We start from the raw sequence: 13,388 nt of genomic DNA on the forward strand, positions 1-13,388 counted from the left end.
CTTCTCCAGAGGCCCCTGGGAATGCCTGTGTGCAGCCAGAGCCCCAGCCTTGAGGACGCAGAGCTGGCTTCCTCCCTGGCTCCGCCTTCTTCCTCATCTGGGATTCTGGGCAAGGCATTGAAGTTCTGGGGTCTTCTCCTTCTCCCGTCACTGGCCACCTGGGATCAGGACTTCCTGGTCTAGACCTCCTGCTGTAATCCCCTCCTCTTGAGTGTGGACTGACTGGAGCGATTCCACAGAGGACGGCAAAGCGATGCCGTGTCACTACTGAGATTTGGATGTGGTCAGTGGTCCCTGAGAACGCGCAAGGGGATAGGTGTGACTACTCACAGCCCACTGTGGGGCATCAGGTACCAGGAAGGAACAGCCCCAGGCTCCTTCCCGCACCACACCCTCACACACCCACACACCCACACCGCCCTCACACACAAACACACACACACACACGCCCCCGCACCAGAGCTCAATGAAGAGCTCTGAAAAGCTGGCCACCCCTTGTTCTGGGCAGTTGTTTCTTGGTAGAACGAGGGCATCGTTTCTTATGACTCATCTTTAAGTCATTCTTTTACCAAATTAACATTAATTATCTATCTCAAACGTTAAAACTTTGGGGAATATATTTTACTCCACGATACGCTTCTTATAAACGCCAGTGTTTCATATGCGATGAGAATATTTTTGAAATTTGCACATTTTGAAAACGTTACCAGGGCCCATCCAGGAAAGCGAAAGATTTGAAAGGGGTCTCCCTGGCCCCGACATTTCCCTCGCTGTTTCCAGCTCTGGTGTCACACCTCCAATGGGTCCCCATCCCCAGGAAGTGAAAAGAGGGAATAGCGGGGCATCCTCTTTGAGACAGAATCTTTGATCTCCGGGGGATTTTTCTTCTTAATGAAAACCGCTATCTCAATTTCAAACATCCGGAGTCACTCACCTCAGACCAGACCCAGCCAGGCACAGGAGGCCACCTCTGGAAGGCTGGCACTTCCATGCAAACTCCGGAGGAGGGAAACGCACGGAGTCCGACAGAAGGAAACTCAGTGGCTACCAGGGACTTGCGGTGGGAGGAAGGGAGACTGACTGCTTCCCAGGGACAGGGTTTCTCTTGGACAAAAATGGGCGGGCACTAGATGCGGATGACGTTGGTGTGACGTTGTGAGTCTGCTTCACGCCACTTCAGCGAACAATTGAAAAGAACCCAAGAACTAAACTTTATTGAACTGACGAGATAAAATACAGGGAAAGGTTAAGTAAAGAAAAACCAACAACAAAACTTTAAAACCCACGCCATGGCTAGGGGAAGGCGAGGATTCTCTGGGGCTGCAGCTCAGGAGCTGAGGGTAGTGGCTGGGATGCTGCCAGTGCTTGCTGAAGGTCTTGAGCCGGCTGTGGCTCGCAAGATGCCTGTGCGGCTCTGAGCTGGGCTGGGCCCGAGAGGGAGAGACGGTGCCGGATCTTCAGGGTCTTCCGCGTCTTTCGGTGGAGCTGCAGCTGGAGATGGAAGAAGAGAAAACGCCACCAACATGACTGCCCGCCCGAGTCATTCCAAAGAAAGGGACCCTCTGCCGCCAATCCAGCAGTCTCAGTCCAAGCACCACGCCCCCGAAAGTCTTCCCAGACTCGAGTCCCTGGCAAGAGTGATCTGAGCCCGCCCCTTGCTCCCAGCCGAACCCCAGCCTCTGGACACTCTGCTCCGGGGGGCGCAGCGCCATCCCCTCTGCACACGCCCACGTCACACACCCGAGTCCTCCTCACCCTCAGTCTTGGCATCAGTGTGCTCAGGCTGCTCCAGCCGGGAAAGAAGAACGCGGGCGCGGTGCTCCAGCTCCGAGCCGGGCATATTGAGACCGATGTAGGCCAAGAGCAGTTCCAGGCTGGGAACATCTGGGGGCTGGATAAAATCCTCAGGGTACCATCGGAGCCAGGCGCCCAGAATGAAGGAGATGGCCCTGAGGACGGACAGGTGGGCAGCAGAGTCAGAGAAGGGTCCTTTCCTTGCACGCTGGCCTCCCGGGCATCCCTGTGCGGGCCTGGGCTCCTGGGCCTCCCGCTCCTGGCTGTCCAGGGGCCAGTCCTACTTGGCGGCCACCTCCAATCTGGCAGTCTTGGCAGAGCTAGGCCAGGGCACCAAGGAGGGGCTAGGAAAACGCCTTTGGAAGGGGGAGCCCTGTGCCGTGGTGGCGTCACCTCTCCTAGGCCTCAGGGAAGCCTGACACACTGCTTGGAGCATCTCTCCGCCCACTGCCCACTGGAACGTCAGCTGCGTGAGGGCAGCGAGCGGTGCAGTCTCCTCTTTTCATTGCCCTCCCTGGCACACAGGAGGTGCTCCCAGAACATCTGACCAGTGAGGGAACAACGGACATTGTCTCCCGCCCATGCTTCCCAGGGCCCTCCTCTTGCCTCCAACTTTCCCTCCTGGGCCAAGTGCTGCCTGATTCACCAGGTGTCCCATGAGGGTCATGCTCCCCTGCCCCGTATCTCGACCAGGGAGGGGCTTATGTGGCCCCGGAGCACTCCCTGAGCCCCCTGAGCAGGAGCTGAGCACCCGCTGGGGAGCTTCTAGCAGATGAGTGAGCGGGACGCTGCAGGCAACTGCCCTCCAAGTGTGGACGCTGGGCGCCCTCCTGGGGATTCCAAAGCCCACTCACTTTTTGAGTTGGTCTAGGGGTCCGCCGTCCTCATCGCCATAGGCAAGGACACAACCGTATCTAGAAGACACAGGAGGACGTCGCATGGACTGGACTGTGGATCAGGCCTGCGTGAGAAGCCTAGCGGCGCTGTCTCACTCCCAAGGAGAATGGAGCCCTGGAGGGCATGGCTGTCGCCTGCTCTGCGCACGGGATTCTGGTCAGTGCCTAGAAAACTTTCTGCACCTAGTGGGGACCTCTGTGTGTGCGTGATGAAGGAAGGAGCTCCAACCGGCCCCTCACTCCTGCTTGAGTGGGTCGGGGGCCTCGGCTCAGCCCAGGGATCGCTGCTCTGGCTTCACCCAGGTCAGAGACCTAGAAGAGCTCTGCCATCTCCTTTTCCAAAGGGAAGACAACAACTCAGTGAAGGCCACGGGCACGCTGAGGGACGAGGCGGAGGCTTCGCCTTAGGCAAGAGGAATATCCTCAATGAGCACAACCACAGCCCCTCCGCTCCAGTCGACCCTCCCAGAGGGTTAGGCTTCTCGAGAAGCCTTTGCAGGCAGCACCTGCCTGAGTCCCTACAATCTCCCCTGGAGGCTGATCCTCTCTTCAGCCCGCCTTGCGAGGAGCAAACCGAGGCTCGGGGAGGTGCCGTGACATCCCCAGCCTCACAGCTAGTAGGTGGCTGAATGCCCACAGTGCTGCGGAGGGGCACGGCACGCACCTTTGAAACAGAAGCTCCAGCACCTGTCGTGTGGTGGCAAAACCTCTATACGTGCACAGGAAGCTGTGGACGTAGGCGGTGTCGCCCTCCAGGAAGGCGGGCACCAGGTGCTCCACTCGCTTCTGCCGCCTTCCAGCCTGGACGGTCCACACCAGGCGGGACGCTTTGCTCTTCGCTGGGGATGGATTTTCAGCCTGGGGTCAGACAGAGGGGCCGCTTGCCATCAGAGGCCGCACCGCGGGCCCCAGGAGTGCCGGGGACTGGAGGTCGCACCGAATGCCCAAGCCCGCGGTGACTTGTGGCCGGAAGTGGGCATCATTGCCCAGGGCAGGGAAGAATTCTCGGGATTCCAAGTAGGATGTGAGGTGGAGAAGGATTAAACCTCTTGGTCTCCTAGGTCTTTGTGCTGGCAGAGGAGTGACAGCCCCTCCCTGGATGAAGAGCATCAACCCTGGGGTGGCTGACCAACTGCCCATTCGAGACAGGAGAACACAGAGGCTTTTCGTGGGCTGGGAGGGATGAGGACGGGAGGACAGGCAGGGTGATCAGGGCGGTGCTGTGGAAATGGCAACAGAAGGTGCGGGTTCAGTGAAGGGCTGAGTCACTGGGCTAATGGGTCTCCCTTCTGGAAAGTTGGGCAGCCTGCTGAGGCCCGACGCCCTGACCTCGAGAGGCCACGTGGACGTGTTCCTCTGGACAGCAAAGGCAGAGGACCAGAAAGAACCCTGTGAGCCCCATGTCCTGTTGGGCAAAAAGCATGCCTATCCATCAGGATGCTGCGTCCGACTGGGAGAAGGTGGGGAAGGATTGCCAGGCCACATGGACACGTGAGGATGGGAGTTCAAACAGGAAAATCTCTACAGAACGCAAAAGGACTCTTGAACGCCCGTGAGCTGATGGGCTAGAAATGTCTCTGCTCTGCTACACCTCTGTGGACAGGGCCGTCTCCTCTGGCCAAGACGGGGGCTGGGCCCGCAGGGCAAGGTCGGGGGAAGAGATGGGGATTCAGATTCCTTTGGGAGCAGGGCTCCAGGCAGGAGCCCCGGGGCTGTCTCAGGGCCTTCGAAGACCTGGGGTCCTCAGTGCTGTCTTGGGGCCCTGGGGCTTGGGTCTCCCCAGCACCTGCACTCACCCTGAGCCGGCCCTGGCCTCGCTTGGCAGCGTGGGGCACCTTCCCTTCCTGCAGGGTGGTGGAGTCGAGGGCGTCGTGGCTCAGCTGCTGGCCCGTCTCCTGAGTGACGCTCTGGAAAGACAGTGCCCGGCAGCCAGGCGGCAAGCCTCAGAGACCCGACTGGCTGTCTTTGCTGGCTCTCACACCTCTGTGACTCTCTCCACTCTGGACACACATGCCCCGCCCCACGGTCCACACAGACCTCCACCGAGGAGGGAAACACACGGCAGCCTGAGGGCCTGGAATGAGGAGGCAGCTTAGGGGTCCCCTTTCAGTCCTGCCAGCCCTGTCCTGGCTTGGGAACGTGACGGGAAAAGCGGGTTATTGCCAGCCCACCAACCTTCTGCGGCCAAGGGCAGATCCTGCCCACACGTCCCTCTGGCCCCCACACTCACGAGGACGGGATGAGGGCTGCCCTGGGAGGGCTCGGGGAGCTGGTCTGGCCTCGATTGGGCTCCTCTAGGCTTCCTCATGTTACCTGAGAGGACCTCCTGCCAAAGGTCCAGCGGTGGGGGGCGTGGGAGCTGAGCCAGCGTCCACAACGTCTCCAAAGGTTCTCCCTCCGGGCTTTCTGGGAACCAGAGCCCTGGTCAGGCGGGAGAAAGCAGGAGAACATGTTTCTCTATCAAGAGTCTCCAGCCAAGTGAGCTGGCTTTGCGCACGTGGCTGCCTAGTTGCGGGGGTTCCAAGTCTGTTGGGGTCTGTTGTCAAGGAAGTGACCTCATTTCCTGCAGTGCCCTTACCTGAGTGCCCCCCTCAGATACCACCCATGCAAACAGTCCTCTGGCCATGGCCTTGCTCACCCCCCTTCTCCATGCGACGTCGTAGGCGTACCCAGGAACACCAACACACCCGTCTCACAGGCTCCCTAGAGGGTCTGGGTGCGGCCGAGGTCCCAGCTTTGAGACTGACGCAGAAACAAGTCCTCTTCCTTACCTCTTCTGGATCCTGCATAAGCCGTTGTGTCTCTCAGGGCCTGTCGGCCTCCTGTCTGCACACTGGGGAGGACCGGAGCGTGGACTTGCTAGACATGTCCTCTGGCGTGTGTCCTACCTTAGAGGACGATACCTCTCAAACTGCAGGCGGGTGTCACTTGCAGGCAATGCCTCCCACCTCGTGTTTCTTCCTCTTGCCACTTGCCCTGTGTCTGCTTCTCTTCGGATCCCAGCCTAGAGTCCATCCTTGCATCCAAGGTCAATGTGTGTGTGTGTGTGTGTGTGTTTGTGTGTGTGTGCATGCGCGTGTGTGTGTGTGTTTGTGTGCGTCCGCGTGTTGTGTGCTCAGGTTGTGGAGGCCAAGAAGAAAACAGCTCCCACAAAAGGGAGGGATTGGCAAGAGCTTCTCAAGGTCTCAGGGTTCCTAATTTCAGAAGCCAAGCCTCCGCGTGGGGTCCCAGTCTTGCCCTAGAAGGTCAGAACACACACTTACCCATTGGACTCACCCTGTCGAGGGCCATTCCCTACCCCTCTAGGGGCCTCAGTTTCCCAATGTTCCAGTGAGAGATTCAATTCAGGACTGCATAGGCCTGAGCTCAGCAGAAAAGTGGCCGCCACTGCCTCCACCGTGGGTGTGATGTGGGCAGGGCTACAATCCAGGGTGCCCCGGACCTGGGCTCCTCCTCAAACAAGAACTGACCAAATGCCCGTGTACACTGCCGAATACTCCCCCTCACCCCCATGCCATCTCCAGATCTGTATGCACTTCCACCAACACAGCCTTCTCCAGAGGCCCCTGGGAATGCCTGTGTGCAGCCAGAGCCCCAGCCTTGAGGACGCAGAGCTGGCTTCCTCCCTGGCTCCGCCTTCTTCCTCATCTGGGATTCTGGGCAAGGCATTGAAGTTCTGGGGTCTTCTCCTTCTCCCGTCACTGGCCACCTGGGATCAGGACTTCCTGGTCTAGACCTCCTGCTGTAATCCCCTCCTCTTGAGTGTGGACTGACTGGAGCGATTCCACAGAGGACGGCAAAGCGATGCCGTGTCACTACTGAGATTTGGATGTGGTCAGTGGTCCCTGAGAACGCGCAAGGGGATAGGTGTGACTACTCACAGCCCACTGTGGGGCATCAGGTACCAGGAAGGAACAGCCCCAGGCTCCTTCCCGCACCACACCCTCACACACCCACACACCCACACCGCCCTCACACACAAACACACACACACACACGCCCCCGCACCAGAGCTCAATGAAGAGCTCTGAAAAGCTGGCCACCCCTTGTTCTGGGCAGTTGTTTCTTGGTAGAACGAGGGCATCGTTTCTTATGACTCATCTTTAAGTCATTCTTTTACCAAATTAACATTAATTATCTATCTCAAACGTTAAAACTTTGGGGAATATATTTTACTCCACGATACGCTTCTTATAAACGCCAGTGTTTCATATGCGATGAGAATATTTTTGAAATTTGCACATTTTGAAAACGTTACCAGGGCCCATCCAGGAAAGCGAAAGATTTGAAAGGGGTCTCCCTGGCCCCGACATTTCCCTCGCTGTTTCCAGCTCTGGTGTCACACCTCCAATGGGTCCCCATCCCCAGGAAGTGAAAAGAGGGAATAGCGGGGCATCCTCTTTGAGACAGAATCTTTGATCTCCGGGGGATTTTTCTTCTTAATGAAAACCGCTATCTCAATTTCAAACATCCGGAGTCACTCACCTCAGACCAGACCCAGCCAGGCACAGGAGGCCACCTCTGGAAGGCTGGCACTTCCATGCAAACTCCGGAGGAGGGAAACGCACGGAGTCCGACAGAAGGAAACTCAGTGGCTACCAGGGACTTGCGGTGGGAGGAAGGGAGACTGACTGCTTCCCAGGGACAGGGTTTCTCTTGGACAAAAATGGGCGGGCACTAGATGCGGATGACGTTGGTGTGACGTTGTGAGTCTGCTTCACGCCACTTCAGCGAACAATTGAAAAGAACCCAAGAACTAAACTTTATTGAACTGACGAGATAAAATACAGGGAAAGGTTAAGTAAAGAAAAACCAACAACAAAACTTTAAAACCCACGCCATGGCTAGGGGAAGGCGAGGATTCTCTGGGGCTGCAGCTCAGGAGCTGAGGGTAGTGGCTGGGATGCTGCCAGTGCTTGCTGAAGGTCTTGAGCCGGCTGTGGCTCGCAAGATGCCTGTGCGGCTCTGAGCTGGGCTGGGCCCGAGAGGGAGAGACGGTGCCGGATCTTCAGGGTCTTCCGCGTCTTTCGGTGGAGCTGCAGCTGGAGATGGAAGAAGAGAAAACGCCACCAACATGACTGCCCGCCCGAGTCATTCCAAAGAAAGGGACCCTCTGCCGCCAATCCAGCAGTCTCAGTCCAAGCACCACGCCCCCGAAAGTCTTCCCAGACTCGAGTCCCTGGCAAGAGTGATCTGAGCCCGCCCCTTGCTCCCAGCCGAACCCCAGCCTCTGGACACTCTGCTCCGGGGGGCGCAGCGCCATCCCCTCTGCACACGCCCACGTCACACACCCGAGTCCTCCTCACCCTCAGTCTTGGCATCAGTGTGCTCAGGCTGCTCCAGCCGGGAAAGAAGAACGCGGGCGCGGTGCTCCAGCTCCCAGCCGGGCATATTGAGACCGATGTAGGCCAAGAGCAGTTCCAGGCTGGGAACATCTGGGGGCTGGATAAAATCCTCAGGGTACCATCGGAGCCAGGCGCCCAGAATGAAGGAGATGGCCCTGAGGACGGACAGGTGGGCAGCAGAGTCAGAGAAGGGTCCTTTCCTTGCACGCTGGCCTCCCGGGCATCCCTGTGCGGGCCTGGGCTCCTGGGCCTCCCGCTCCTGGCTGTCCAGGGGCCAGTCCTACTTGGCGGCCACCTCCAATCTGGCAGTCTTGGCAGAGCTAGGCCAGGGCACCAAGGAGGGGCTAGGAAAACGCCTTTGGAAGGGGGAGCCCTGTGCCGTGGTGGCGTCACCTCTCCTAGGCCTCAGGGAAGCCTGACACACTGCTTGGAGCATCTCTCCGCCCACTGCCCACTGGAACGTCAGCTGCGTGAGGGCAGCGAGCGGTGCAGTCTCCTCTTTTCATTGCCCTCCCTGGCACACAGGAGGTGCTCCCAGAACATCTGACCAGTGAGGGAACAACGGACATTGTCTCCCGCCCATGCTTCCCAGGGCCCTCCTCTTGCCTCCAACTTTCCCTCCTGGGCCAAGTGCTGCCTGATTCACCAGGTGTCCCATGAGGGTCATGCTCCCCTGCCCCGTATCTCGACCAGGGAGGGGCTTATGTGGCCCCGGAGCACTCCCTGAGCCCCCTGAGCAGGAGCTGAGCACCCGCTGGGGAGCTTCTAGCAGATGAGTGAGCGGGACGCTGCAGGCAACTGCCCTCCAAGTGTGGACGCTGGGCGCCCTCCTGGGGATTCCAAAGCCCACTCACTTTTTGAGTTGGTCTAGGGGTCCGCCGTCCTCATCGCCATAGGCAAGGACACAACCGTATCTAGAAGACACAGGAGGACGTCGCATGGACTGGACTGTGGATCAGGCCTGCGTGAGAAGCCTAGCGGCGCTGTCTCACTCCCAAGGAGAATGGAGCCCTGGAGGGCATGGCTGTCGCCTGCTCTGCGCACGGGATTCTGGTCAGTGCCTAGAAAACTTTCTGCACCTAGTGGGGACCTCTGTGTGTGCGTGATGAAGGAAGGAGCTCCAACCGGCCCCTCACTCCTGCTTGAGTGGGTCGGGGGCCTCGGCTCAGCCCAGGGATCGCTGCTCTGGCTTCACCCAGGTCAGAGACCTAGAAGAGCTCTGCCATCTCCTTTTCCAAAGGGAAGACAACAACTCAGTGAAGGCCACGGGCACGCTGAGGGACGAGGCGGAGGCTTCGCCTTAGGCAAGAGGAATATCCTCAATGAGCACAACCACAGCCCCTCCGCTCCAGTCGACCCTCCCAGAGGGTTAGGCTTCTCGAGAAGCCTTTGCAGGCAGCACCTGCCTGAGTCCCTACAATCTCCCCTGGAGGCTGATCCTCTCTTCAGCCCGCCTTGCAAGGAGCAAACCGAGGCTCGGGGAGGTGCCGTGACATCCCCAGCCTCACAGCTAGTAGGTGGCTGAATGCCCACAGTGCTGCGGAGGGGCACGGCACGCACCTTTGAAACAGAAGCTCCAGCACCTGTCGTGTGGTGGCAAAACCTCTATACGTGCACAGGAAGCTGTGGACGTAGGCGGTGTCGCCCTCCAGGAAGGCGGGCACCAGGTGCTCCACTCGCTTCTGCCGCCTTCCAGCCTGGACGGTCCACACCAGGCGGGACGCTTTGCTCTTCGCTGGGGATGGATTTTCAGCCTGGGGTCAGACAGAGGGGCCGCTTGCCATCAGAGGCCGCACCGCGGGCCCCAGGAGTGCCGGGGACTGGAGGTCGCACCGAATGCCCAAGCCCGCGGTGACTTGTGGCCGGAAGTGGGCATCATTGCCCAGGGCAGGGAAGAATTCTCGGGATTCCAAGTAGGATGTGAGGTGGAGAAGGATTAAACCTCTTGGTCTCCTAGGTCTTTGTGCTGGCAGAGGAGTGACAGCCCCTCCCTGGATGAAGAGCATCAACCCTGGGGTGGCTGACCAACTGCCCATTCGAGACAGGAGAACACAGAGGCTTTTCGTGGGCTGGGAGGGATGAGGACGGGAGGACAGGCAGGGTGATCAGGGCGGTGCTGTGGAAATGGCAACAGAAGGTGCGGGTTCAGTGAAGGGCTGAGTCACTGGGCTAATGGGTCTCCCTTCTGGAAAGTTGGGCAGCCTGCTGAGGCCCGACGCCCTGACCTCGAGAGGCCACGTGGACGTGTTCCTCTGGACAGCAAAGGCAGAGGACCAGAAAGAACCCTGTGAGCCCCATGTCCTGTTGGGCAAAAAGCATGCCTATCCATCAGGATGCTGCGTCCGACTGGGAGAAGGTGGGGAAGGATTGCCAGGCCACATGGACACGTGAGGATGGGAGTTCAAACAGGAAAATCTCTACAGAACGCAAAAGGACTCTTGAACGCCCGTGAGCTGATGGGCTAGAAATGTCTCTGCTCTGCTACACCTCTGTGGACAGGGCCGTCTCCTCTGGCCAAGACGGGGGCTGGGCCCGCAGGGCAAGGTCGGGGGAAGAGATGGGGATTCAGATTCCTTTGGGAGCAGGGCTCCAGGCAGGAGCCCCGGGGCTGTCTCAGGGCCTTCGAAGACCTGGGGTCCTCAGTGCTGTCTTGGGGCCCTGGGGCTTGGGTCTCCCCAGCACCTGCACTCACCCTGAGCCGGCCCTGGCCTCGCTTGGCAGCGTGGGGCACCTTCCCTTCCTGCAGGGTGGTGGAGTCGAGGGCGTCGTGGCTCAGCTGCTGGCCCGTCTCCTGAGTGACGCTCTGGAAAGACAGTGCCCGGCAGCCAGGCGGCAAGCCTCAGAGACCCGACTGGCTGTCTTTGCTGGCTCTCACACCTCTGTGACTCTCTCCACTCTGGACACACATGCCCCGCCCCACGGTCCACACAGACCTCCACCGAGGAGGGAAACACACGGCAGCCTGAGGGCCTGGAATGAGGAGGCAGCTTAGGGGTCCCCTTTCAGTCCTGCCAGCCCTGTCCTGGCTTGGGAACGTGACGGGAAAAGCAGGTTATTGCCAGCCCACCAACCTTCTGCGGCCAAGGGCAGATCCTGCCCACACGTCCCTCTGGCCCCCACACTCACGAGGACGGGATGAGGGCTGCCCTGGGAGGGCTCGGGGAGCTGGTCTGGCCTCGATTGGGCTCCTCTAGGCTTCCTCATGTTACCTGAGAGGACCTCCTGCCAAAGGTCCAGCGGTGGGGGGCGTGGGAGCTGAGCCAGCGTCCACAACGTCTCCAAAGGTTCTCCCTGCGGGCTTTCTGGGAACCAGAGCCCTGGTCAGGCGGGAGAAAGCAGGAGAACATGTTTCTCTATCAAGAGTCTCCAGCCAAGTGAGCTGGCTTTGCGCACGTGGCTGCCTAGTTGCGGGGGTTCCAAGTCTGTTGGGGTCTGTTGTCAAGGAAGTGACCTCATTTCCTGCAGTGCCCTTACCTGAGTGCCCCCCTCAGATACCACCCATGCAAACAGTCCTCTGGCCATGGCCTTGCTCACCCCCCTTCTCCATGCGACGTCGTAGGCGTACCCAGGAACACCAACACACCCGTCTCACAGGCTCCCTAGAGGGTCTGGGTGCGGCCGAGGTCCCAGCTTTGAGACTGACGCAGAAACAAGTCCTCTTCCTTACCTCTTCTGGATCCTGCATAAGCCGTTGTGTCTCTCAGGGCCTGTCGGCCTCCTGTCTGCACACTGGGGAGGACCGGAGCGTGGACTTGCTAGACATGTCCTCTGGCGTGTGTCCTACCTTAGAGGACGATACCTCTCAAACTGCAGGCGGGTGTCACTTGCAGGCAATGCCTCCCACCTCGTGTTTCTTCCTCTTGCCACTTGCCCTGTGTCTGCTTCTCTTCGGATCCCAGCCTAGAGTCCATCCTTGCATCCAAGGTCAATGTGTGTGTGTGTGTGTGTGTGTTTGTGTGTGTGTGCATGCGCGTGTGTGTGTGTGTTTGTGTGCGTCCGCGTGTTGTGTGCTCAGGTTGTGGAGGCCAAGAAGAAAACAGCTCCCACAAAAGGGAGGGATTGGCAAGAGCTTCTCAAGGTCTCAGGGTTCCTAATTTCAGAAGCCAAGCCTCCGCGTGGGGTCCCAGTCTTGCCCTAGAAGGTCAGAACACACACTTACCCATTGGACTCACCCTGTCGAGGGCCATTCCCTACCCCTCTAGGGGCCTCAGTTTCCCAATGTTCCAGTGAGAGATTCAATTCAGGACTGCATAGGCCTGAGCTCAGCAGAAAAGTGGCCGCCACTGCCTCCACCGTGGGTGTGATGTGGGCAGGGCTACAATCCAGGGTGCCCCGGACCTGGGCTCCTCCTCAAACAAGAACTGACCAAATGCCCGTGTACACTGCCGAATACTCCCCCTCACCCCCATGCCATCTCCAGATCTGTATGCACTTCCACCAACACAGCCTTCTCCAGAGGCCCCTGGGAATGCCTGTGTGCAGCCAGAGCCCCAGCCTTGAGGACGCAGAGCTGGCTTCCTCCCTGGCTCCGCCTTCTTCCTCATCTGGGATTCTGGGCAAGGCATTGAAGTTCTGGGGTCTTCTCCTTCTCCCGTCACTGGCCACCTGGGATCAGGACTTCCTGGTCTAGACCTCCTGCTGTAATCCCCTCCTCTTGAGTGTGGACTGACTGGAGCGATTCCACAGAGGACGGCAAAGCGATGCCGTGTCACTACTGAGATTTGGATGTGGTCAGTGGTCCCTGAGAACGCGCAAGGGGATAGGTGTGACTACTCACAGCCCACTGTGGGGCATCAGGTACCAGGAAGGAACAGCCCCAGGCTCCTTCCCGCACCACACCCTCACACACCCACACACCCACACCGCCCTCACACACAAACACACACACACACACGCCCCCGCACCAGAGCTCAATGAAGAGCTCTGAAAAGCTGGCCACCCCTTGTTCTGGGCAGTTGTTTCTTGGTAGAACGAGGGCATCGTTTCTTATGACTCATCTTTAAGTCATTCTTTTACCAAATTAACATTAATTATCTATCTCAAACGTTAAAACTTTGGGGAATATATTTTACTCCACGATACGCTTCTTATAAACGCCAGTGTTTCATATGCGATGAGAATATTTTTGAAATTTGCACATTTTGAAAACGTTACCAGGGCCCATCCAGGAAAGCGAAAGATTTGAAAGGGGTCTCCCTGGCCCCGACATTTCCCTCGCTGTTTCCAGCTCTGGTGTCACACCTCCAATGGGTCCCCATCCCCAGGAAGTGAAAAGAGGGAATAGCGGGGCATCCTCTTTGAGACAGAATCTTTGATCTCCGGGGGATTTTTCTTCTTAATGAAAACCGCTATC

The 13,388-nt window shown here is 58.5% G+C and overlaps 2 protein-coding genes across 2 annotated transcripts; both read right to left on the reverse strand.

Moving 5' to 3' along the window:
• Nucleotides 1-1,187: 1,187 nt before the first annotated feature.
• On the reverse strand, nt 1,188-5,193 carry LOC138918855 (ral guanine nucleotide dissociation stimulator-like). The gene is made up of 6 exons (XM_070242420.1): nt 5,004-5,193; nt 4,487-4,597; nt 3,355-3,548; nt 2,649-2,708; nt 1,756-1,949; nt 1,188-1,491 (listed from the first exon to the last, which is right to left on the reverse strand). The coding sequence occupies exons 1-6, from the start codon at nt 5,139-5,141 to the stop codon at nt 1,328-1,330; spliced, it is 861 nt and encodes a 286-aa protein (XP_070098521.1). The 5' UTR covers nt 5,142-5,193; the 3' UTR covers nt 1,188-1,327.
• A 2,235-nt stretch (nt 5,194-7,428) lies between these two features.
• On the reverse strand, nt 7,429-11,453 carry LOC138918856 (ral guanine nucleotide dissociation stimulator-like). The gene is made up of 6 exons (XM_070242422.1): nt 11,245-11,453; nt 10,728-10,838; nt 9,596-9,789; nt 8,890-8,949; nt 7,997-8,190; nt 7,429-7,732 (listed from the first exon to the last, which is right to left on the reverse strand). Exons 1-6 carry the CDS (start codon nt 11,380-11,382, stop codon nt 7,569-7,571), a joined length of 861 nt encoding a protein of 286 aa, XP_070098523.1. The 5' UTR covers nt 11,383-11,453; the 3' UTR covers nt 7,429-7,568.
• Between the last annotated feature and the right edge of the window lie 1,935 nt (nt 11,454-13,388).

The sequence above is a fragment of the Equus caballus genome, chromosome 19, assembly GCF_041296265.1.
Source record: "Equus caballus isolate H_3958 breed thoroughbred chromosome 19, TB-T2T, whole genome shotgun sequence".
NCBI lineage: Eukaryota > Metazoa > Chordata > Mammalia > Perissodactyla > Equidae > Equus > Equus caballus.

Coding starts and splice junctions, on each gene's coding strand:
- LOC138918855 (XM_070242420.1), bottom strand. CDS start 5,141: ATGTTCTCCTGCTTTCTCCCGCCTGACCAGGGCTCTGGTTCCCAGAAA. Junction 2,709..3,354: donor CTGGAGCTTCTGTTTCAAAG/GTGCGTGCCGTG, acceptor TGTGTCTTCTAG/ATACGGTTGTGTCCTTGCCT. Junction 1,950..2,648: donor CCCCTAGACCAACTCAAAAA/GTGAGTGGGCTT, acceptor GTCCGTCCTCAG/GGCCATCTCCTTCATTCTGG.
- LOC138918856 (XM_070242422.1), bottom strand. CDS start 11,382: ATGTTCTCCTGCTTTCTCCCGCCTGACCAGGGCTCTGGTTCCCAGAAA. Junction 10,839..11,244: donor TTGGCAGGAGGTCCTCTCAG/GTAACATGAGGA, acceptor CTGTCTTTCCAG/AGCGTCACTCAGGAGACGGG. Junction 9,790..10,727: donor GAGGCCAGGGCCGGCTCAGG/GTGAGTGCAGGT, acceptor GTCTGACCCCAG/GCTGAAAATCCATCCCCAGC.